Source organism: Sinocyclocheilus grahami, unplaced genomic scaffold, assembly GCF_001515645.1.
Source record: "Sinocyclocheilus grahami isolate Dianchi unplaced genomic scaffold, SAMN03320097.WGS_v1.1 scaffold794.1, whole genome shotgun sequence".
Classification (NCBI taxonomy): Eukaryota; Metazoa; Chordata; class Actinopteri; order Cypriniformes; family Cyprinidae; genus Sinocyclocheilus; species Sinocyclocheilus grahami.
Window position 1 is genome coordinate 11,678 of NW_015505973.1, and position 24,725 is coordinate 36,402.

Below are 24,725 nucleotides of genomic sequence, written 5' to 3' on the forward strand. Positions count from 1 at the left end.
TTGTTATTATTATTATTTTTTAGGTTTATTTTGTAGCTATGGCCATATTAGACACATTTCTACTCCTTTTGTTTGTGTAAAGGGTTTGGCTCATACTTCAGATTGTTTCTTCTTTAAGCGCAATTTCTGTGGCCTGTTTATTTAAGTCTATTGTGATCGCTGTGAGTTTACTTCCAGAGTTTCAGGGTCTTTGAGGGCAGACAGTTGGGCGTTTCCAGAGGCCTTGTCCTGTCGAGGATCACTTATATGCTTCAGTAAACTCAGACAGTAGGTCGGCGTGTGTGTTGAAGGTAGAGTGTTGCATTGATTGGCTCAGACATACTTCCTATTTTTAAACGATTGGAATCAGTCATGGTCTTTAAGTGTTGTTGATTTCAGATTAAGTGATTTAGGCAGCATTTAACACGATTGCTAGTCTGGAAGATAATGCCATGGTGATGGTATTGAAACTACATTTACCAAAGGCACTGCCTGTACTATCATTCTAAAGCTAAACATCAAAATACAGTAGCGTTGTTGCATTAATATGTATTAACCACCATTGTCATCGTCATTGTTTTCTTGGCAACCAAGGTAAATGTTTGTAATGGTGACTGAGCATTTGATCCTGCTTTGAGAAATAGTTCTTAGTCACTAAACTCTCAGATTTGGGGATTTTCTTCTCTTGTGACCAGGAACATCTGGTTTAAGTGTGTAAAGTGAGACTTTGCTCTTTTTAGACCTGCTAGAGCTGAACTGCACTGACAGCTGTATGTTAGCAATAGTTAATTGGTATTTCGTCATTGCAGGACAGTTGTGATTGTCTAATACTTTGTAGACAACGTCAAGTCAAAATTACTGTAATTATGAATTTCTGACTATAGTAAAACTTGAAGTCTTTTTCAGTCTCTTAATTATAAGGTAGAACAAATTTAATAAAAAGCTATTACTTCTTGTTTGAACTGTTTAAGGTGGTTATGTGGTTACCACTACGTATATTTGATTTCCATGCCTTTTATTAAATAGTTTTCTTTGTGTTTTTTTAGGGTTTTGTTTTGGTAAAGAATATAGAAATGAATAAATGTGGAGAAATTAATGAAATAAATAACTATTAATCTAACTATTTAAGACTCCAATTAGGCCTGGGCGATAAAACGGTGTCGATATTATATATATTATCGACGGTACACCTTCTTCGATAACGATAGAAAAAATGTTCGATATAGCGCACGTGCTATGAGTGACGCAGACCACACACACAAACATGAACACATGCTGAAATGAGTGCTGTGCCTGCCTGTGATGAGGAGATTGTGAATAAAAAAAATAATAATATTAGTCGAATTTAAAATAAACATTTGCATTTGAATGCAAAAATAGTACCATCAAATGTTAGGTGTCATTCGAGCGTCATTAGTGGAGCGCGAGGTGATGATGATGTAAGTGATGTTATTGCATTTTAATGTTTTATAAGTCTAGTCCACAAGACGCGGAGTTGCTGCGTTATTCATTCAAAATATTAGAGAAATATAGTAGCTCAATGCATAGAAGATCTTGATTAGGTTAAAACTGAAACCAAGCCATTCACACAGAATGCATATTCAGCGCATTTTTTTAGACAGACACTGCATCACTTTCACTGTATCATGTTTTTAAAGGCAATCTGTGTGATGGGCGATTCGGCTCTTTGTATTAAGCAGTGCATAAATGCATGATAAAGTGAAAGTGAAGTGACATGTGGCCAAGTATGGTTACCCATACTAGGAATTAGTGCTCTGCATTTAACCCATCCTAAGTGCACACACACACACAGCAGTGAACACACACACACACACCCAGAACCTTTGGGTTACGAGTCCAACTCTCTAACCATTAGGCCACGTCTTCCCCCCAGATGCTGTTTTGTTCATAATTGTTTATGCAATTTACGAAATTATGTTTGATTTATATGAGTTAATTTAGACAGAATGCATGTTTTTCTTTTTATAGACAGTTATTTCCTTTGCGTTGGCAATTTAATGTGCTGTATTATTTTGCTCATTGCGCCCTCCTGTGGTTTCGGGAGACAAGCCAAACGTTTCCTTCAGACCTATTTAATCTGCATATAAAACATTAGATATTTGTTTGACTGTTAAAACAAAAAATATTTTTTGTGTTTGTGTAAAACTCGCACAGCAGCAACGTTGTATATCTGTGATGTTCCCAGTGAGTTTATGTGTGTTTCAGGTTCAAAGGATTGTGGGAAGTCTTGTTGTGGGCTTTGAGAATGTATTTTTAGGCCATTCAGACTGGATTGTTTCAACTGTAAACTATTCACAAGTATTCGGTGGTTTCTTTATAAATGTATAATAATGTTCCTGTGGCTCAGTGGTAGAGCATTGCGTTAGCAGCGCAATAGGTCGTGGGTTTGATTCCCAGGGAACACACATACTGGTAAAAAATGTATAACCTGAATGCACTGTAAGTCGCTTTGGATAAAAGCGTCTGCTAAATGCATAAATTAAATTAAATTAAATGTATAATCTGGTTTCGTCTTAGAACTTTCTCAGTTTAGGATGTGAACGGTGTCAGTCATTGATCATTAAATGGTGCAAGTTTGGGTTTCTCAAGGTCCACTTGTATTGTTTTGTTGCTGATGGGGAAAACAGAAAGTTGTAAATTATAGACCTTTCTTTTCATGGTGCCGTCTTGAAAAATGCTGCTCGACTGGTGTCTTGTGTACCTGTGAAGAAAATAGATTTGAAAGACGGGCTTTATACTGTCTGTAATGTATAACACAAACAACTTGAGCCTCCTTCGTCAATTAATCATGCTGTAGACATGTTTATTGGCACACATATCACGTAGATAGACCAGCAGAATTGGTAAAATTCTGTTTTCAGATTTCAGCAGTATTTCATCTTGTCTAAACTGGTTCAACTTTTGAACCCAGACAGAAAAGATGAATGACCACAAGTTGACCAAAGTCTGTATTTCACAATTTGAAGCTGTTTGAGAAGGTCAGCCGAGAAATGTCCTCTTTATCGGTTTGATTTGAGCAAAGTGCTTCATAAATTGTAGCTGTGTGGAGAACTGAGCAGGGTGGAGGAACACTTCGGACCACAGATGGGGAGAGCGGGGTAAGCTGCTGTGCCATTTTTTACATAAGTTGCCAAATACACCTAATTATATTTCAAGGTGAAATAGAAACTATCTGTAACATGGGGCTTGGCTTGTGCTCTTACTATATTTTACTATATATATATATATATATATATATATATATATATATATATATATATATATATATATATAGATATATACTGTATAAATTATCAGTTATACAGAATATCACATTTGTGAGAGGGTTGATAGTTGGAATTATGAGAAATAAGGTCACAATTGTAAGTATATATATATAGTAATATACTGTATATAATAAAAACTAATTTTAAGACAAAAATAAATATTTGAGTATTAATGAGTATTTTTTCTAAAGTGGTCATGTGACAATCACTGCACAGTTTGTTAGATTAAGAACTTACACACTCTCTCCATCAAAACTGTTCAGAGACACGTACCATTGGCCTCATTTTCTCTCAGTCTAATGAGATGTTGGATGGAAATGCCCAATGAGTCGAGGACTGTGGCCAGCCTGCTGGCGCACCATCATGTATCGCCTCTGCCAAGATGGTACCACCCAATGTGTGTCTGCTTTTCTTCAACACTCTCATGCTTGTGTCCCAGACACACGGGCCCCAAGACTGCCGGCGACACCCAGGGAAGATACAGCACTGCAGGCTCTCTCATTCTCATTCTCGTCTGTGCCGTTTGGAAAGGGTTATGGGCCTAAATTCCAAGCAGACTTGGTGGTTAAAACCAGATTATGATTGCATTCTCAAAATCTGTTCTTATTTGCTCTCTTCTAAGCCTGGGTTTGACGTTTTCTGTTTGTATGCAGAATTGCACAGCTGTGAGAGGATTGTTGGCTGGATCTGAACCCATGGGCCTTGGCAAAGGAAGACGGCAGGAATGTGGAGTGGAAAGGATGTGGAAAGTTAATCATCTGCTTGATTAGTAGGGCACGTTCTGTCTGTTTTTACGCCGTGATTACAGAGCTGCAACCTTCACCTTGCAGAAAAGTGACTGACAAAGTAAAACGTGAGCCGTAATAGTTGCTTTGAGGAAAACATAAAGCTTTTAGAGGTATATTGTTAAACGTTAAGTCAGACTGAATGGTTAAAAGAATTGAAGGTGTGTTTGTGTGTGGCATATGAGGCCTTGCTGGATTAAACACGGTTTTTAGTGTTTTCTGCCTTCTAGTGTGTAATCCTTGTGGTTAGTTTCAGCATGTTTGGCAGAGAAACTCAAAGCACAAACACACACACACAGTATACAGTGGGGAAAAAAAGTATTTAGTCAGCCACCAATTGTTCTTTAAATATTTAAATACAAGGCATGTTAAAGCCCCAGGAGTTTAATAGATGAAAAAAAAATGTATGGGTTCATTGAACAACACACACACAAAGAACACATAGTACTACCTTGTTTTTTGGACACTGCTCCATTATGATATAATGGAATACAGTGGTCTGTTTTCTTTATGGTCCATATTTTTTCCCCCTTTAGGACATCCCCCAAATATGTTTTTTCTCTCCATATTTTGCTTTTATCTTGGTATGCTTCAGCTGTTTTGTACCGAGAAGTAGAAAAACACAGACATGGGAATCTAGAGTCGATGTAATGCATTCACGTGCATGCTTGAGGTGTAAAGAAGAAGATATTTATATACACTAACAAATATATGGACATATATGTGAAAAGGGCCGTGTTTACTGCGATAGGACCCTAACCAACCACCAAGCGGCATGAAATTAAAAACATTTCGATACTTTACATCTGCATACAGAAAAAATATATCACAATTTAATTATTTTCTGGCAGATAGCAGCAGCACTCAGAATGAATGTGTGTATCACACTGTGGTGTGGATCTCTTGCGTTGGATCATGAAGATGAGTCTCAGTGCAGCAGTGCTGTACTTTCTGGAGTAAGTCTACCCTTGCTTAAGTTTACAGTATAATAATCAATATGCTTAACAGCAGCTAAATCCGCTGTATTGATTGTTTATGGCTGGTTTGACTGCTGTTAAGCATTTAATATGAGAGACATTGTGCCAGACAGACAGGAATCCTCTGTGTTTTACAGTTGACACCAGCAACCTCTCTAAGAGCCGATACTCTTAAAGGGATGTTAAGCCTTAAAGAGATTATTTAATGTGTTGTCCGGACATTAATCAAATGGTTTCTGTGCCTCAATCCTGCTGTCCTAGATCTCAAAGAATCACAGGCCGGTTTAGGCCTTTTCTGCATGTTACTAAGACAAATTGCTTTTAGTACAACTATAATTTTGGAGCTTTTCATTCAAGTATGAAATGAAATGTATGCTCATATTATTTATTAATTTGCATGTCTATTTAATTAATTTTTTTAAATTTAGTTTCCTTATCTTTTAAGTGTTATTTATTGACATTTATTTACTTAATTTTATTTATTTGCTCAATTGCTTATTTTATTACTCTTTTGCCTACTTTTTTCTTTATTGGCCACATGCCTAAAGCACATGTAACATTTAGGCTAATATGTAAAATTGTAATAAATAATAATAAAAAATTAAAACTGTGATTAAAATTATTAACTTAAGGTCATGCTGTAATGTGAATAGAGACATCACTGACAAGGTTACAGTCATTTAGTCATGTCTAAAGGGTGTCTATATTCTTATATAATGTGTAATGTCATAGTCATTCATTTTTGCTTAAATAAAGAATGCTAATGGATTCCAGAGTTTTGTACTGTAATAACAGAGCTGTTGTTGTGATGGAATAATAATTAAGATGTTTTCCAGAGCACAGTAGCATCCTGTTTAATAATTAATGATCACTCTTAAAAGATTAAAACGGATCTGTGAATAAAAGTACAGTAACATTAAGTGACAGCTGGCGGTTCATTCAGCGGAGCATCATCTGATGACTTCCTTCCATGTGCTTTGCATGAGATTACACTTTACGCAATAAATTGTGACATCATGAGTTAACAGCATGAGATGAATGATGCTTGTGGTAAAGATTTGAATCATTTATACCATGATTGCTTTATTTTCCTTGGTCCTAATCTCTCTTTGTGCATAAAAGTGCATTATATAAATACAGCTGTGGGTTTGATGGCCACATTCATACTCAAACCGCAAAATATTTCTCCAACCCTTGTTTTTCTACCATCATTGCCACAAGGGCCTCCTGCCAGATGAGACAGACTAATATATTTTTTTCTTGTGAGAATGTTGTGTGCTTCATACTTAGGAATGTTGACGAGACTGAAGCGGGTCTCCTGGTATCCCGATTTGGAGCCTGTGAAACAAGGCCCTGCAGATGTGTGCTTAGACTCTCACTGAGTTTGATCACGAGGGTCCGGGCAGCTGTGAAGTTGTAGGAGGGGGAGAGAGATCTTTAGCTGGTGTGCTGTCTTTCAGAAGCTGTTAGGATTTTTGTACTGATGTGTAATGATGCTGAACACTAATGACATGCTCTGAAATCCCCAGAGTGGAGCTGTTAATTAAGCGTTTAGATGCTGTGATTGCTGGAAACAGGCATGAACAGGTCTAGGCATGGGCCGGTATGAGATTTTGACGGTATGATAACCTTAAGCTAAAATATCACGGTTTCACAATATCACGGTATTGTTGTTACAGCTCTAAAATGTGTTATTTTTAAATGACTGGGTAAAAAAACTCAAAAAAATTCAGCTGAACACAATATATTTTTAATTAATATATTTTTGAGCAACATACAGAATATTAGGAACAGTAGAATTTGTTTATTTTTTCTTTGATTTGTTTCCTAAAAAGAAGAAAAATAAAGACTGACATCTTTATTTAATATTAATCTGTAATTACAGTTATTTAATTTTAGTTATATAATTCATATACATATAATTTATATAATTTCATATCATTTAGTTATATAATGTCATACACATAATTAGATTTAATAATAACCCAATTTGAAGCAAAAACAGAATGTTCTGACTAGCTTTGTGAAATAATACTACATGCCTGAAAGAAGCAAACAGCAGAAGCTCTGAATGAGACGCAGATTCACTCTCTTGACAGCAGGAGGCGCTTCTGGAACACCAGATACGGCGTTCGTTTACAGACTTCATATTTTCACATAAATTACATTTTGGAAAACAATTGCATTGCAACGCAGTTTGTGCACGTCCAGAATAGAGACGAGTTGCTTGCAATAAGACAAAAAACGTCCGGTTGCCGATCACGTAAGTTCCAGGGGAAGCTCCTTAAGTTCGGCCAGCCTACACACACGTGACTGACCGCTCGCTCGCACCAACAGGAGGAGGAGGAGGGTCATGTTATTACTCTCTACTACACTGCACTCAACCTGAGGGATTCCTACACTTTCAGTCTTTTAGGAGACATGAAAAACAGCGCATACTGCAGGAACGGTATAATGGAAAATATTCGAATCAAATCGCGGTATACCTTGAAACCGGTAATTGGCCCATGCCTAAACAGGACCAAAGACTCTCTGTATTTTTGTGAAGATTGGTTATTCAATTCATGACATTTGACAACATAAGGTGAATGTGTATAAAATAATAAAAATGATAAATAATATAATATTACAATTATATTTATTATTAGTAGTATTAGTATTATTAATCTAAACTGTGTTTTAATTACTCCTCTTTTTATTTTATTTTATTTTTTGTCATTTAGCTTCCAATTCCCATTAAGTCAAATAATATGGAGATTATGGATTTATAATATGGATTTATTTTTTTTATTTTTTTTTATAATTGTATTTATTATTTATTTTTAAGTCAATGTAGACTATATATTTTTAGATTTGTATTTTAGATTTGTTTTGAAAGGTATTTTTACTAATTACATTTATTTATTTTTGTATGTATCAAAACTGCTTGAATTAATATAATAAACTGAATTAATTGCATAATTCTATAACATTTTTATAGCAAACCAGTTGCAGTGTTGGGGAAAGTTACTTTTAAAAGTAATGCATTACAATATTGCGTTACTCCCTAAAAAAAGTAACAAATTAAGTTACTTAGTTACTTTTTATGGAAAGTAATGTGTTACGTTACTTTTGCGTTACTTTTTAAATCTGGGCTGGGCTTATTTGTTTGTTTTTAATATAAAAGTTATTTTACAAATGTAAAAGCCCTTTCACAACAAAAGTGAAATGAATGAGCCTCAGGCTGAAGGAAATGTAAATTCACATCTGTACAGTAGAGGGCACAGCTCAAACAATTTGCATGAATTATATGTATGTATGACGCAGGAGAAGAAAGTTCAACACTATTCAGCAATAACAAAAATGAAACACAAATGTGTAATTTTTGCTTAGTATGGCTGAAGTGGATCATCGAAGGTCAGCAGCAAAGACATTAGTTAATAAAATGGGATTAAATACATAAATTATATTTCTCTTATTTAACATAATTATTGCAGGTTTGTATAATATTCTGAGTTTGCATTTGACTGTTTTTATTCATTTTGAGGAATACTGAATCTGTTCATATTTAGTGTAGAACTACAGTAAGCATCACGTTCACACAGCGCACACAACGCCTCTGCACTTACTCCCGATTTCTCTCAATATGGCAACACAAGAGTTGTCAGTCAGTACATGGGGGAAAAAGTAACTGGAGTTACTTGTTTGAAAACGTAACTCAGATATGTCCTTCTAAATTAAAAAGTAATGCGTTACTTTACTAGTTACTTAAAAAAAGTAATCTGATTACGTAACTTGCGTTACTTGTAATGCATTACCCCCAAGTGCCCCAACACTGACCAGTTGAATATATTGCAATTAATCATGCCCCCTGAGCCATATATACTGAACATAATTAGGGATTTTCCTACCACTGGAGCAATAGAGCTGTTCACTTGTGATTTATGACATCAATTTTCAGGCCAATCCCGAAGGCTAATTCTGCATGGGTTCCCTTGGGAATTTTCCTTGCGGTTTTCAATTTATGAGTAAAATGAGGTCTGAGATTATTATTACTTGAAGAGACTTTCACATTTTGTTCTACAACATACAATAAATAGCATATAGTCATACCTCAAATGTGATCTTGTTTATAAGCAAACATTGCATTTTAAATGTAAGTTGCTAAGCAGTTGCCATATAAGAGCTATAATGTAAAAAAAAAAACTTATTTTATCATTTGAATCTTTTAAAGTGTAATGGCTTTGTCTTTAAAGGATCATGAAACCCCAGACTACTTTTTCTGAGATTTTAGCAGAGGTGTTTGTGTTGCTCATCATAGAAGACAGTGTTAGCATTCGATCGTACTGACTGTTGGAGAACACTGGTTAATTTTAAGCTTTTTAGTGCTATTTTCATCTTCCGGGTTTAAAATCTACAATGTGTTGACGTCACAATTTGTGACGTGGCAATGCACTCTAGTACATCGATGACGCATCGGTGTCTATTAAATTATTCATGAGACTGCGTGTTCTTATCCTATGAGAAGATGCTTCGCTTAATTATTCACAACAGCATGTGTTGATTTGCTATGACAGACGCTTCAGACTGCGAGACCTCGTACATTAACTGAGAGAAACATTCATGGATCAAAGGAGAGTGTTTGTTTTTGCTTTGTAATAAGAGTTCGGCACAAACGTGATTCATTCACTTAGTGAGTCTTACCGTTTTTACAGCGCCATGACACAACCCGTCAAAAGGCTTATATAAACAGCAGAATAAGCCTAAAGTTATCAGAGGTGCAACAGCACGTTCATATATATGTTTTCGTTGCAGAGTGCAAATGGCTGTGCATTTATTTGTGTTTTTAACTCGATGGGAGCGAAATGAAACCCTGAACCCGAAGCTGTGTGTGTTGTCTGTCTCCCCTCTTCCCACGCCCACTTTTTTAAAACTGTGGTGAGAACTAACCAGTGCTGAAACGGGGGGTTTCATGACCCTTTAACATGCTTATAATGCCCCTTTTCTTGATTCTGTTGATTTATCAGAAGTCAGAAAGAGCTTTATTACCAAGTATGTTTACACACACACACAAGGAATTTGACTTGGCGACAGGAGCTTCCAGTGCAGAAGAAGGTATGGACATAGTGCAGACATACATAGGAATTACACAGTAGAGGTGGAATATAACACTAAAAAACTGAAAATTAAATAAATAAATATACCAAAGTATGTGATCAAAATCCTTTATTTGGGAACTAGGCTGTCTTGCATTACTGTGCATGCATGCGAACACACACACACACACACACACAACACATCTATTTAGAGACATCGGAATAGGGCGATATTCTGTGATTCAACAATGAGGTCAACCTGCCAGCGGGCAGAGCTGAATCCTCCACAGGGACACCCAGTTGTTTGACTCAAGTGGGGAGCTTATTGTTTATCAAACCCTCTTCTGTTCTCTCACAGCTACAGTCGCTCAATGGGCTTTTGTTGTCAGAGATGCAAATGTTTTGGTGGGGTGACGTGTCTTTGGAATATTGTTGCCTGGATCTCATTCATCCAGATGGCATGCACACAACCAGGGGTTGGCTATGAAGTCATGTTTGAAAACATGGAGAATTGCGAACAACCGTCTAGACGGTGACAAGCACTTTGTTGATACGTTTCCATCTTAGTTTCAGAAAAATCAGACTAGTCATTTTAAGGATTATGTTTGTTGTACAACTCTGTGTCTTTGATCTTGGTTTGTTTGAGTGATTGGTGCGTCTCAAGTCTTTTGTTTGCTGTTGGTGGTCAGTTATGAGTAAAATGAGGTCTGAGATTATTATTACTTGAAGAGACTTTCACATTTTGTTCTACAACATACAATAAATAGCATATAGTCATACCTCAAATGTGATCTTGTTTATAAGCAAACATTGCATTTTAAATGTAAGTTGCTAAGCAGTTGCCATATAAGAGCTATAATGTAAAAAAAAAAACTTATTTTATCATTTGAATCTTTTAAAGTGTAATGGCTTTGTCTTTAAAGGATCATGAAACCCCAGACTACTTTTTCTGAGATTTTAGCAGAGGTGTTTGTGTTGCTCATCATAGAAGACAGTGTTAGCATTCGATCGTACTGACTGTTGGAGAACACTGGTTAATTTTAAGCTTTTTAGTGCTATTTTCATCTTCCGGGTTTAAAATCTACAATGTGTTGACGTCACAATTTGTGACGTGGCAATGCACTCTAGTACATCGATGACGCATCGGTGTCTATTAAATTATTCATGAGACTGCGTGTTCTTATCCTATGAGAAGATGCTTCGCTTAATTATTCACAACAGCATGTGTTGATTTGCTATGACAGACGCTTCAGACTGCGAGACCTCGTACATTAACTGAGAGAAACATTCATGGATCAAAGGAGAGTGTTTGTTTTTGCTTTGTAATAAGAGTTCGGCACAAACGTGATTCATTCACTTAGTGAGTCTTACCGTTTTTACAGCGCCATGACACAACCCGTCAAAAGGCTTATATAAACAGCAGAATAAGCCTAAAGTTATCAGAGGTGCAACAGCACGTTCATATATATGTTTTCGTTGCAGAGTGCAAATGGCTGTGCACTTATTTGTGTTTTTAACTCGATGGGAGCGAAATGAAACCCTGAACCCGAAGCTGTGTGTGTTGTCTGTCTCCCCTCTTCCCACGCCCACTTTTTTAAAACTGTGGTGAGAACTAACCAGTGCTGAAACGGGGGGTTTCATGACCCTTTAACATGCTTATAATGCCCCTTTTCTTGATTCTGTTGATTTATCAGAAGTCAGAAAGAGCTTTATTACCAAGTATGTTTACACACACACACAAGGAATTTGACTTGGCGACAGGAGCTTCCAGTGCAGAAGAAGGTATGGACATAGTGCAGACATACATAGGAATTACACAGTAGAGGTGGAATATAACACTAAAAAACTGAAAATTAAATAAATAAATATACCAAAGTATGTGATCAAAATCCTTTATTTGGGAACTAGGCTGTCTTGCATTACTGTGCATGCATGCGAACACACACACACACACACACACAACACATCTATCTAGAGACATCGGAATAGGGCGATATTCTGTGATTCAACAATGAGGTCAACCTGCCAGCGGGCAGAGCTGAATCCTCCACAGGGACACCCAGTTGTTTGACTCAAGTGGGGAGCTTATTGTTTATCAAACCCTCTTCTGTTCTCTCACAGCTACAGTCGCTCAATGGGCTTTTGTTGTCAGAGATGCAAATGTTTTGGTGGGGTGACGTGTCTTTGGAATATTGTTGCCTGGATCTCATTCATCCAGATGGCATGCACACAAACCAGGGGTGGCTATGAAGTCATGTTTGAAACCATGGAGAATTGTGGACAACTGTCTAGACGGCAACAAGCAATTTGTTGATATGTTTCCATCTCAGTTTCAGAGAAATCTGACTTAGTTTTTATGACTAGAATTATGTCTGTTGAACAACTTAGTATCTTTGATCATGGTTTGTTTGAGGGATTGGTGTGTCTCAAGTCTTTTGTTTGCTGTTGGTGGTCAGTGAAAGCTAATAGGCCTCCCCTGTGTAAAGAAGCAGATAATCAGATTATTAAACCATAAATCACAGCGCCCAGCTGGGAATCAGAAAGTTCAGTGAACTCAATGATTAAGAGCACTTGAATTATCTCGTATGTGTTCAACTTTTCACTTTCCTTTTTTTCATTCCCTCTACAGTGACATTACAATAAGATGATACAACCGTCATTAGTCTTCCAAGACATGCAAAATGATTCACTTTAAGAGAAAGGACAAAATATGCAAAGGACAAAGTGGTTTCAAATAGAGCTGGGAATCAAGAACTGGTTCTTGTTCAAAACAAAATAAGTCCCATAAAAATAGTAATAATAATAAAAAACAAATAGAATAAATAATAAAAATAACAACAACAGTAAATTTCATACATTTTATAAAGCTAAACAGAATGGTATTCTTTCTTTATTTGCCTTTTGCTTTATGTATATTCACATTATCTTATTTAACTTACATTAACCCTATTTACACTAACCCTAACCCTAACAAGTTATTCACATTAACTTATTCACATATTTAAAAATGCCAGAAATTGTGATTTTCATTCAGTTTAAAATGATGCTGTTCCATCAGTGGAAGAATGCAAGAACCACCTTAAACCATGTTTAGCCATGGTCTTAATACTTCTGTTTAATTTTGTCTGTGCAAATGAATCCAGAAGCTTTCAAACACTAAATGCAATAAATGCAAACCAGTAATTATGGGAAACAGAGTTTGTATGTTGTTGATTTCAAGAGCTATTGGCAATTTAAAAGTAGTTCTCATCATTTGACACCAGCCTCCTAAAGACAATAAAAGCAGTAAGAATGGAACTATAATCTTTAAAGTCCTTATATTCCTATACCCAGTTACATACAAAAAGGAAGGAGTGTTCAAAAAGAAGGGTGAAAAATGCAAGCAAGTTGTCTGGGGAAAAGGAAAAACTACATTGTCAGCACAAGGCCTGGAAGGAGGCAGCTGCAGTGGAGTACAACAAAGAGTAAAGGTCTAGATTTCCTCATGATATAAGAGTCTGGCACACTACAGAGAATTCTGCACTGGATGGAGTTGAATTTAAGAAGAAATGCAACTCTTTACAGCTCCCGGGATCCTCTGAGCTTATGGTTATGTAATCACAAAGTGAATGTGGATTTGGAAAGAAAGGGGATTTGTGCCTTGGACCACATTACTACCCGAAATCTGCATTGCAGCCTTTTATTTGTTTTAATTTGTACAATCTGTCTTATTTTTTTAAACAAGGCCACTTTAATTCAAACGTCATGTTTTGCAGAACTCAAATAAAAAAAATAACATTGTTCTTTTACTAAATTACAATTGCAGTTACTATCCAAATATAAGTATATACTCACAGGTTGACGAGAGGAGTCTTTTGTGTGCTTTTCCAGGATCTTTTTTTAGAGCACTGATGTCCTATGGCAGTATTAATGCTAAAATGTTAATAGAAGTCAGTAATAATAAGGACCTAGAATTTGGTGTGTAATTTGTGTGGTTTAATTCCTGCTTCATCTGTTTCTTTTGCAAAGCCAATTTTCCATTATAATTAATCCTTTAAAACAAAGTGGGACATCAATTTAATATGCGATATCATTGTGATGTTGCATAGGTGAAAATTCCAAATATCATGTATAATTCCAATAATTTCCACTTGTAATATATTCCATCAGCTGACGGTTCAACTCAAGTTCTAAAATTAAAAGAGAATCTCCGATTCAGTAATAAAATGTCAGCCTTGAAATAAAATGACATTTATTGTGTCTTTTCTCTTCTATCATAGGTCAAATTGCAGATGTTGAAGGCTGGACACTATACTTTAAGGATAAAAATGGCCGTGTGTCCTGGATTCTTGGAAGAATTTTCATCCTGACCACTGTCCTGGATCTATACCGTCATAGGAAAAAGTGACTCATCTCTTGGCAAAGAAAGACTTTGGTGATTTTATTTTTCTGTGGACGGTATTTGAGAAGTCATCATGCCTATTCTGAAGCAGCTTGTGTCCTCGTCCTCCCAGTCGAAACGGCATTCTCGTGCTGACCTGACTGCGGAGATGATCAGCGCACCTCTGGGAGACTTCCGTCACACTATGCACGTGGGTCGAGGAGGCGACGCGTTCGGGGACACCTCCTTTCTTAGCAGCCGCTCAGGGGAGCCACCAAAGGAGCCGGAGGTACAGCAGAGCTCACCTAAACAGAGCCTCCTTTCTCGTACTTTCCGAAGCAGCAAGCGCTCGCAGTCGGCCAATCGTGACAAGCCTGACATATCCAAACTGGCGCCCACTGGTGGCTCGCCGAGTTATGTAAAAAACGCAATCTCACTGCCATATTTGAATGACGATGACACAGGACGAGGCACTGGAATCCACTTTCCCAAGAGCGTGTCCTCAAGCCCTTTAAATAAACTTCCAAAAGACCAAGTAAAGCCGCTTAATGGAGCCACGGCGTCCGCTGTATCAGACTTAGAGCTGGACGAGTGGAATTTCGGAGAGCTGACTGACTTGCGTCCCTCGGTTCCTTACACCGGAGGCATGAAACATGCCGAGTCCATCATGTCCTTCCACATTGATCTGGGTCCCTCCATGCTGGGTGACATCCTGAGTGTGATGGACAAGAAGGGCATTGACGATGACGATCTGGGATTTGAAGAGGGGAAGAGTAGCGAGGGACGCAGCTCGCCGCCCCAAAGCCCTCCCAACGAGGTGGAAGAAGAGGACCCTCTTCCTCCAATCCGGCCCCCACGCCAAAGGCCAGGCACCAACCCTTACACTCCAGAGCTCCAAACCAGGAACCATCAAAACCTGGACAGCTGTTCCCTCTCCAGTTCAGGGTCCACCGTGCTAGATGAAAAATCCCACAATCAGATGTATGAGGGGAACATGAACAACATCAAGTACAGCTCACCTCGAGTTCAAGACGACAGGGACTTCTCCTACATGGATGATGATGACGATGATGATGAGATTAGGGTGTAAAGTGAACCATAAGGTGCCAGAACAGTCTCTGCAAAGACTAAAAGAAATGGTGGAGGTGGGTTGTGGTCAATTAAAGCTCGTACACTGACTTGGAGGACTGATTTTATAATGGAGATGAAAGAGAAAACGTATGTTTTAGCCCTTGCTAAAGGCTTTTTCACTACATTTTCTAGATCAGGTATATAAACCCTCTGTTACTAGTGACATTCACCAGAGCCACCACAGCTGTGAGAGGAATGTGCTTGCGTGTTTGCATATGCCATGGCGAGAGAATTCCATTTCAAATGGTAATTACAGTCTCGTGAGTATCATTAATGAATTCCAGTGTTGACCACTTGGAATGCTGATACAGGAGGTTTGTTTGGAACCAAGCCTCACATTCTCCCATGATCGACGCAGTACTCATGCTTATGCCTTTAAACTTTAAAATATATAAAAATACCAACGCCAACAGTCTTAAGTTTCCTACTGTATGTTTTACAACTTTTGATTCCATCTTTAAGTTACATCCTACATTTTAACATACTACATACAAAACCATAATGATCTAAATGTTGAGATGATTGGAATACCATAAATGTGTTTGGAGGGTCAACAGAACGCTTTATCTCTGGCTTATGTTTCCTTTTTCCCACCGAAAGTTGTTTAAGTTGTAGATCTGGACTTTGTCATGTGGTCCATGCATGTTTAAGAGGATTTCCTGTCAGGTATCATAAAATTCTCAATCATGGAGATTTCAGATTGATGGGATGCAGAAACCGAAAGCAGTGGTGAAGTCGCATTACTTATAGGCAGTAGAATCAGTCCCAAGTGGAACCAGTTGTCAATTTGTTTGTGTGTGTGTGAATGAGGATTGATGTCAAGAGGGCTGAGGAGTGTGTTATTTGATTATCATTGTAAAGACTCAGAGATGAAGAGTGCAGCTGTCTTATTCAGCATCTAACGTAGTGCCTTGAACTTCAAACTGTGCTCATCAGCAGAAGTGGCTCTGGAGGGTTTTCATCTCTGAATGGCTTTCATAGTTCTTTGTGTTTCTGTATTTAGGTTTGAAGAGAGATCAACACCCCATGGTGAGACTGTAACTTGTATAGCCACTCTGTGAGTTAGTGCCATACCCTTTGCATCAGTTAAATGTAGACAAAATTGTACTTTATTAAAATTCTTTAACATGTATAAAATGAGCAAACTCGATCCACCATCCAAATTTATGTTACAGAGTTATGTAAAGCTTTCACAAATTTTCCTTAAAGGTGAAATGTGTCATTTCTGCACCATCAGCAGCACTAAAATGGAATCTAAAAAAAACACAAAACTGCAGTTTTCCCCTAGTTGGAATCTTTACATATTTTTCAATTCCATAACAACCAATCATGAGAGTTTGAAGGCGGGGCTACGCATTTGTTTGACCAGTGGCAGTCTGGTAATGCTTAAAACTGTATTTTTGAAATTCTGTTTAGTGCCACAGAAATTACACACTTTACATTTAGGTCTCTATTATGAGACTTTCACAAACTATGCTAATAGCAAATGTGCCCAAATACTGGCAATATACTTAACATTATTATAGGCTGTGGTTTACCACTGAAAACATAAACTAATTACCATCTACTAAAGCAAGTATTAACTGTTCATTGTGCACTTTCGGAATTTAGATTTTATTTTATTTTTCCCTATGACACAAAGTTATGTTTTGGGGAGATAATTTAAAAGCATTCCACTCTTGATATATGTACATCATGTTCAGTTATTCATTAGTCTTGTGATTGATTGTATTGTTTAGTCAACAGTGTTGGCCCTGTAATCTGACATTTACTGTATATAAGCACACTGCACTCAAGAGAGCACCATTTTGTAGAATTAGTTATTTTTGTAAACACTTGGTTTCAGTGGTACCTAATTGTTTGTACAGATCTCTCTGTGGCCTTTTACCTTCACTTTGTGAGCTTAGTTAGGCTTTACATCAGCTTTAACACTCCCAAGACTACAGCTACATTATGTCCTTGCTCAACTGTCAGTGTTTTTTGTTGGTTTGTGAAATCAGCATGTTTGTACAGAGGAACAAGTAAGGTACGGTTTGTAAGAAAGATGTTTGTAATGCTGACTCCATGTTTCCTAGAGTGTTTTTCAGTGTGGATATGTAGAATGGTTTGGAAAGGGCTTTATTAATGGGGTACAAGGGGCTTGGGTTGCCTAATATCTGGTCAAAATGCTGCATTGTGCTGTTTGGTCTGCGAGCACAAATGGAGGAAGTTAAAGAAGTGGTTGTGGAGATATCACACTGCATGCAAAGCTTTTGAAGAAGACCAGATGTCCGGAACTGGATTTGTGAGACTGAAAGTGAGCTGGAACGCTGGACTGTAACAGGTTTTTAGAGCAGCAGGGCTCCCTCTACAGTTTCGGAATAGTTTTCTTTCAGGACATTAATACTTTTACTTGTGTCTATGCTTACAGAGACAAAACTCTACCGCCCATATACAATAGCATAGTATAATTTCTTTGCTTGATTATGCACACAGGTTTATAATAATTTATATTACCACATCTTCCTACAGGTGCTGCAGAAAATGGTTGACAAAACACTAAAATATGGTATAAAATCATTTCCAAGTATTTGCTGTTTATCTTTTTTCACTTAATGTCTGTATCATTCTGTACTGAAATGATATAAATATTGACCTGCCTTACTTTCCCTTGCAAAATATTTTTCAATAAAAGAAAAAGCTGCAAACTTCACCAGAGGGCCGTAATTTGTATTTATGTTCATGCAAATCATAATTTAAGAGTAAAACAAACTATCTGAGCTAGTTTGGTCATGTTGTAGTTCCCCAGTGTTGTAGATCCACATGCGTAATAACCACCATCAGGCTAAAAACTACTGTATCACAGCTATTCCAGTGTGTTGAATTTACCTTTGCACTATTTATGCTGATGCAACAGATCTCTGCAAACAGGATTTTTATGGGAAATGCATTGGGGGAGTGGATTCAAGGTGAACATGAACAATAAGGTAAGAACACCATGATGTGACTTTATGCATGGATCGACTGAAAAAAACATTTTTATATTATATTACATTATATTATATTTATTATATTGTGTTTGTGTTATACACTCTAAAAATGCTGGGTTTAAATGCAACCCAGAGCTGGGTCAAATAAGGACAAACCCAGCAATTGGGCTGTTTTGACCCAGCGGTTGAGTTAAATGTTTAACCCAACCTTCTGGGTAGTAACCCAACCACTGGGTCAAAACAACCCAATTGGTGGGTTTGTCCCTATTTTACCCAGCACTTGGTTGTATTTAACCCAGCATTTTTTTTAGAATGTATGCTTCAATCTAGGCATATAGCATAAATGTGTTCCTACTGCCATCTTGTGGTCAATCCTCATTGAACAATTACAGTTTAAGGTAATTGACAAGCAATTGCTAATATTTGGTGAGGCAATCTCCATCGTATTCTGCGTTAAAAAAGCAGGTTTTTCTTTTCAATGCACAGTTTATTTACAAGAAATTGTGTAAAAATCTCACAATTGTTTGCGAGTTCACCTACTGAAAAAGTGCAGACAAAGCCCGATTAATAATATTTGTATTGTGCATATTGTCACTGATTGATTATTGACTATTGAAACTACAAAGTAAATAGTTCCTAATCAAAATAGCTAAATATATAACCTTAATTAACCACTATACCCCTTAAAATATTAACTGATGTGCTGGTAGCATAATAATAATAGCTAATAGGTAATGTTTTGTGACTGTTCATCTTTCACAACAAACAGGCTATGATCATTTCCCCCTCTGTTAAATAATGAGTTAAGAGTGAAGGAAACAGTTGGCATTTAGAAAAAGCATCATATTTAGATGTTCTGGATCCAAGCTGCTTCTTTGACTGGCCACGAGTCTGGCTTTCTCCATGTCAAAGGCAATGTCAGCCGGGACCGTGGTAGACACAACAGCCAGGTATTTGCATGCAACCTCACTCCGGTACTAGTCTTCATTTTTCGGAAATTTCCAAAATGCAAGAGGATCCCATCCAATCTGCAACATTTTCTTTTCCAAGTATCTCTTCAGAGTCATATCAAAACTGTCCGGCTGTCGGAAACTTCTCCCTTGATTCTCTTCATTCAGGTGTTCCATTTCAGCAATGATCCTTTTCCTAATGCGTGTGAAAGTCTCCTTCTCAAAGAGAGTGATGTCTCTATCTCAGGTCAAGTATGGTGCTCAATGTCAGCCAGTCGTTTTCCTTGGCTCTACTGAAGTGATGATTCAAACGATGTGCTAATTCCTTTTGCAAACTCATTTCCGCTCTGTTGCAACTCATTTAGCTTCTTCCGTATGGCTTCCACCTGTGGTATAATGTATAATGACAGTGAGTGGTATCGTTTTGCTGGTGATATGACATCCTGGAATGCCTTGAGGGGTGATATTGTCTTTGTTTTTATTTTCATGCTTAACAATAAGTCAACGTCAAATTCAATTAGCACTTGGCGTATAGCTTCATGCTGCTCTGAGATTCTTTCTAGCATATTTAGCTTAGAAAGCCATTTATCACCCTTAGTCTCAGCCAGGTTATGTTGCCTTAACCACAACTTTTTTGTGCCCTCTTGAGGTGACCTTCTGCTTCAACATTAGAAAAATACTCTGATATTTTACAACATCTTTGCACCAGCTCTTTCCAGTCAGAAGATGCCTCGAGCATCTCCTTGAAGACCACATCCAGTGTGTTGGCGAAGCAGGGTATGAGATCCCATCCTGCTTTTTTGATGTCTCTCTTGATCCCATCTTCATTCGTCACTACCACTTTAATCTTGCTTCCAATTTGCCATTTATCTGCTATACTGTTGCACTGTCTTCTGTAGTGTGGAACACCACAGCAGATAAAACCTATATGACAGCTACCTGTCACCTGATTGATAACACATGGACCCAGCAGTCATGTGTTTTCAATCAGGTGACAGGTAGCTGTCATATAGGTTTTATCTGCTGTGGTGTTCCACACTACAGAAGACAGTGCAACAGTCTACAATCTACACTTTCTAGACCTTTTTGCACATGTTTGTGTTGCTTTGAAATACAATTGTTGAAGCGTTAAAAGTATATCAGCAGATGTTGGTAGATATTGAAACCTTTCATTCATACAATTCAAGCTCTTCAACTTTGGTATGTGGATGTAAATCTGAAATAATCATATCCAGTGAGGGGTCCCATTGATCACCTGTAGAAGGAAAAACAGCAACTAATTTTACACATTACATGGGTATTTATATGCATGTGCGTGTGTTTTATATTTTGCTCCCATTTAATGTAGGAAATGGAAAGCATTAAAAAATTGTCTAGATCAAGATTTTTGATCAAAAAAAAAAAAAAAAAAATATATATATATATATATATATATATAAATGTGTAAGAAAAAGTATATCTCCATGGCATTCATGTAACAGATATTTACAGTTTGACAGTATTTGAAACATTTACAGTGCTGAGCATTATTTACAGAAAGTATGCATACGTACATAATGCGTTTTCTTCATTGGTTGCTGTTCAAAAACAGGATCATATTGACATTTTCTGGCTCCAGACAGTTTCTCCTGTCAACAAGCCGTGATTCTTGCAGCTGGTGCACACGCTCCACTGGAATGGCAGTGGAGACCACTGTGAGGTACTTGCGGGCCACTGTTGCAAGTTTTTTAAACTCTTCATTGGTCTTCCAGAATTCAAGTGCATTCACTGAAATGCTTGTTGTTTTCCAGTACTTCTGAAAGACTGACTCTTCGCTTTCAGTGTCATGACTGCAGTGCACTGCAGTGTGTGGATCTCCCCTGATCTGTTTCCTGATTTCTGCTGTGATGTCTTCAATGCCAGAGTCCTGCAGAACGCTGGTTTGGAATCGCTGGCTGTATCGCGGGTCCAGTGCTGTGCTAACTCTAAACCAAATGTTTTGTTTGATGTTGCCGATATGAAAGTCACACATTTCTGACAGTTTCTTTGCTATTCCATTCTCCACCACCGATTGGTTTCTCAGCCTCTTCTGCAGCTTTTGCACAAGCGGTATGATGTTTGAGATGGGACTGAACCCTCGACTTAAGACTTCCTCTGTGACGTCCTTCATAATGTCCAGCACTGCCACGATGTTTCCAATTATTTTTCTTTCATTCTCATTCAGGCAAAGATCATCCACTCGTCTGTTGACAAAAACCTTAAAAATGGCTTTCCACTGCTCTGAGATGTTCTTCAGCATATGAAGAGTAGGAAGCCACTTTAGACCACAGGATTGAGTCAGTTCACTTCGCTGGAGATCGAGAGAAGCACAATACTCCTGGAGATTTTGTGAGGCTTTGTAGTTTTGGTGGAAAAATGCAACTATTTGCTGACATTTCCTGAGTAGAGATTCGCAGTCGGTTCTCAGTATGGTTTCTCTGAAAACTTTATCCAGGGTATAAGCAAAACAAGGTATATAGGTCCATCTGCATCCATTGGTATGGGCCTTCTTTATGCCATCAACATTTGTGACCACAATCTGGGTCTTTTCTGTGACGTTCCACTCGTTCGAAATTCTCAAAAGGTGCTCTGCTGCGTTCTCTGCTGTGTGCTTGGTGAGTAAATGAGCTGTATCTAGCACATACGATTTCAGCTTCCAGTTTTCGCTGATTAGGTGACAGGATACTGTCAGGTAAAACACCTTCTCACTGGAGCTCCACAACTCAGCTGAGAGCGCGAGGTTACTTGCATCATTGACTGCATTCTGTACTTCCACCCTCTCATGCCCGTAAAGGCTCTGTAGTTCATTTCGGAGCCACGAGGCACTTAACTGAAGATCTAAAGAGGATTGCAGAGTCCTTGTGAGATGATGTCTCGTCACAGCACTTAAGGGCTGCAGATCCTTTATAATTATATTCAAAAGTGTCTTGACATTCGAGCCATGACCTAATTAAAATCAAATGCACTGAATGAGATATAAAGTAGTCATACTGAAGAATATTTTCTCATAGTGATTTCATAAAAGTCCATTACACCTCACCTCTGTTTGTTGGCAATTCTTGCTGATTATAAGGCCGGATCTGTTGAGCATGTAAAGTAGGCCTATCATTGGACCACTTTCTCTCTGTAATGAACACACACAAATTTCTGTATTACCATATGAGAAATTTGAATAAGCAAGTCTTATTCAAACTGAGTCTTACTTGTTTGCATTTATCATTAGGTCTATACATATTTATACTATTTTAATGCTGTGTATTATTTAATATTGTTAAAACGATTTCATTTATATTTATTTATTTAAATTTTTATTGTTTATTTTAGGCTAGTAAGACATGACTAAATTCAGGATGGTCTGTTCCAAATAACTGTACAAACAAAAGTTAAGTGGCCTAGGAAGGTTTTTGCACAAGTTCTATGGAAAATGCAACTGCGCAGCTGAAACTATTAATTAAAAAGAGCGACATTTATTATGCCGTTTCACAATGTGTAGACTAGTCGTTTCTTCAAGCTGTCAAACCAAAAACAAAAAACGCAACATTGTTAATGAAAATTGCCTTTCAATTATCTTGATAATGATTTTGCTTTTAGGTCGAACATAATGGCGCTAAACAATTTTGAGAAGGTCGGTGGACGGTGTCCCTCAGCGCACATTCTTGAGGCATTCTAACAAATTTAGTTACTGGATCTTACCACTCTCCAGTCGGCTCTGTCGTCCGTACACACGTCTATATGGAAGCGGCATGAACGTGCCTCTCGGAAAATCTCGATGTCTTCTTCCTCTGTGGAGATTGTTTGCTAGAGGGGCGACAACAAAATATAGCCTACAGTCTTAAAAATAAAGGTGCTTCAAAAGGTTCTTCAAGCGATGCCATAGAAGAACCATTTTTGGTTCCAGAAAGAACCATTCAGTCAAAGGTTCTTTAAAGAACCATCTCTTTCTTACCTTTTTATAATCTGAAGAACCTTCTTTCACCACAAAGAACCTTTTGTGAAACAGAAAGGTTCTTCAGATGTTAAAGGTTCTTTATGGAACCATTTAGACAAAAAGGTTCTTCTATGGCATCGTGAAGCACCTTTATTTTTAAGAGTGTACACACAGCACTTTTGTGATAGCTATCTTTATATGTTTCACAAAAGGGCAAGCGAAAACTAACCCTTCTCATTCTGCCAATGTGCCATTTTGATTCTTAAAACGTAGCCTACATGTAAATATTTTGAAAGTATTACATTTACAGTAGACCGCACATCATTTGCTTTGGAGAAAGCCAAAAAATAATAACAAAACAAAATAAATAGGCCTACTTACCGAAGTGTGTTCTTTTTTTGTTCATCTCTCTGGATAATTTGGGAGCAATATGGAGCTCACGGGATGTATGTTATGTTGGAGGGACTTTCAGTTTCATTTTTGTTCACAAACATTTAAAAGTTCAGTTGTGTAACCCGTCACCTGACTGAGAAGGGTGTGTCTTTGTGGTAAACAAATTATGTCGATCTTTGATCAGGTTTTGACGGCTTTACAATGATTTACAATGACACACATTTAGCGATTCGAAACAAGTTTTATTAGAGGTTGTCCGATATATCCACTGGCATACGGGAGACCTGCGCGGTGAAGGGGGGTTTATACAATTCTGGACAGATTAAGCTAAATGAGCAGGTGTTTTAATCTTTTGGAGGGGAAAACACACACACACACACACACAAGCAGAGGTGTAAAGAGTAGGCCTACATGAAAACCAGCTACTTGAGTAAAAGTACAGCTAAGCCTACCTTATAGCAAAAATGACTCCATTACAAGTCACTAATTACAAAACGACTTAAGAGTACAAAAGTCTTAGATTATCTGATTTTAACAGTACTTAAGTATTTGCTTTTAAGTATTTAGCTACTGAGGCTCAAAGATGCATTAGTGTTCAACACCTAAGAGATGTGCCAGTGAAAAAAAACCCCCGTTGATTTGTAAGGAGAGAAATCACGTTTATTTTCAATAACTCAAAAAGGGTACAAGTAAACCAGTATCCTTCAAAAAGTTCTCTTCAATATGATGGATAAATAAAATAATGTCAAGTAAAATTAATGTCAAAGGCATCTTGCACTAGACGTGCTGGTTTCGGCCTCATTGCTGGCTGCAGTCATGTCTTCATCTTTTATATAAAACAGCGATTCACATCTACCTGCTAATGCACTCGCA

At 37.5% G+C, this 24,725-nt stretch overlaps 2 protein-coding genes across 2 annotated transcripts in view; one reads left to right on the top strand and one right to left on the bottom strand.

Moving 5' to 3' along the window:
• The window catches only part of LOC107561835 (cdc42 effector protein 4-like), a 24,516-nt gene extending 6,843 nt beyond the window's left edge, over window positions 1-17,673 (top strand). The window contains exon 3 of the mRNA XM_016246328.1: window positions 14,363-17,673. Within this exon, the coding sequence (XP_016101814.1) occupies window positions 14,558-15,553 (996 nt within the window). The 5' untranslated portion in view covers window positions 14,363-14,557 and the 3' untranslated portion in view covers window positions 15,554-17,673. The remainder of the gene's footprint in view (window positions 1-14,362) is intronic.
• A 1,425-nt stretch (window positions 17,674-19,098) lies between these two features.
• LOC107561834 (zinc finger BED domain-containing protein 1-like) lies at window positions 19,099-23,904 on the bottom strand. The gene is made up of 5 exons (XM_016246327.1): window positions 23,841-23,904; window positions 23,225-23,329; window positions 22,572-22,655; window positions 21,067-22,477; window positions 19,099-20,768 (listed from the first exon to the last, which is right to left on the bottom strand). Exons 1-4 carry the CDS (start codon window positions 23,863-23,865, stop codon window positions 21,081-21,083), a joined length of 1,611 nt encoding a protein of 536 aa, XP_016101813.1. The 5' UTR covers window positions 23,866-23,904; the 3' UTR covers window positions 19,099-20,768; window positions 21,067-21,080.
• Between the last annotated feature and the right edge of the window lie 821 nt (window positions 23,905-24,725).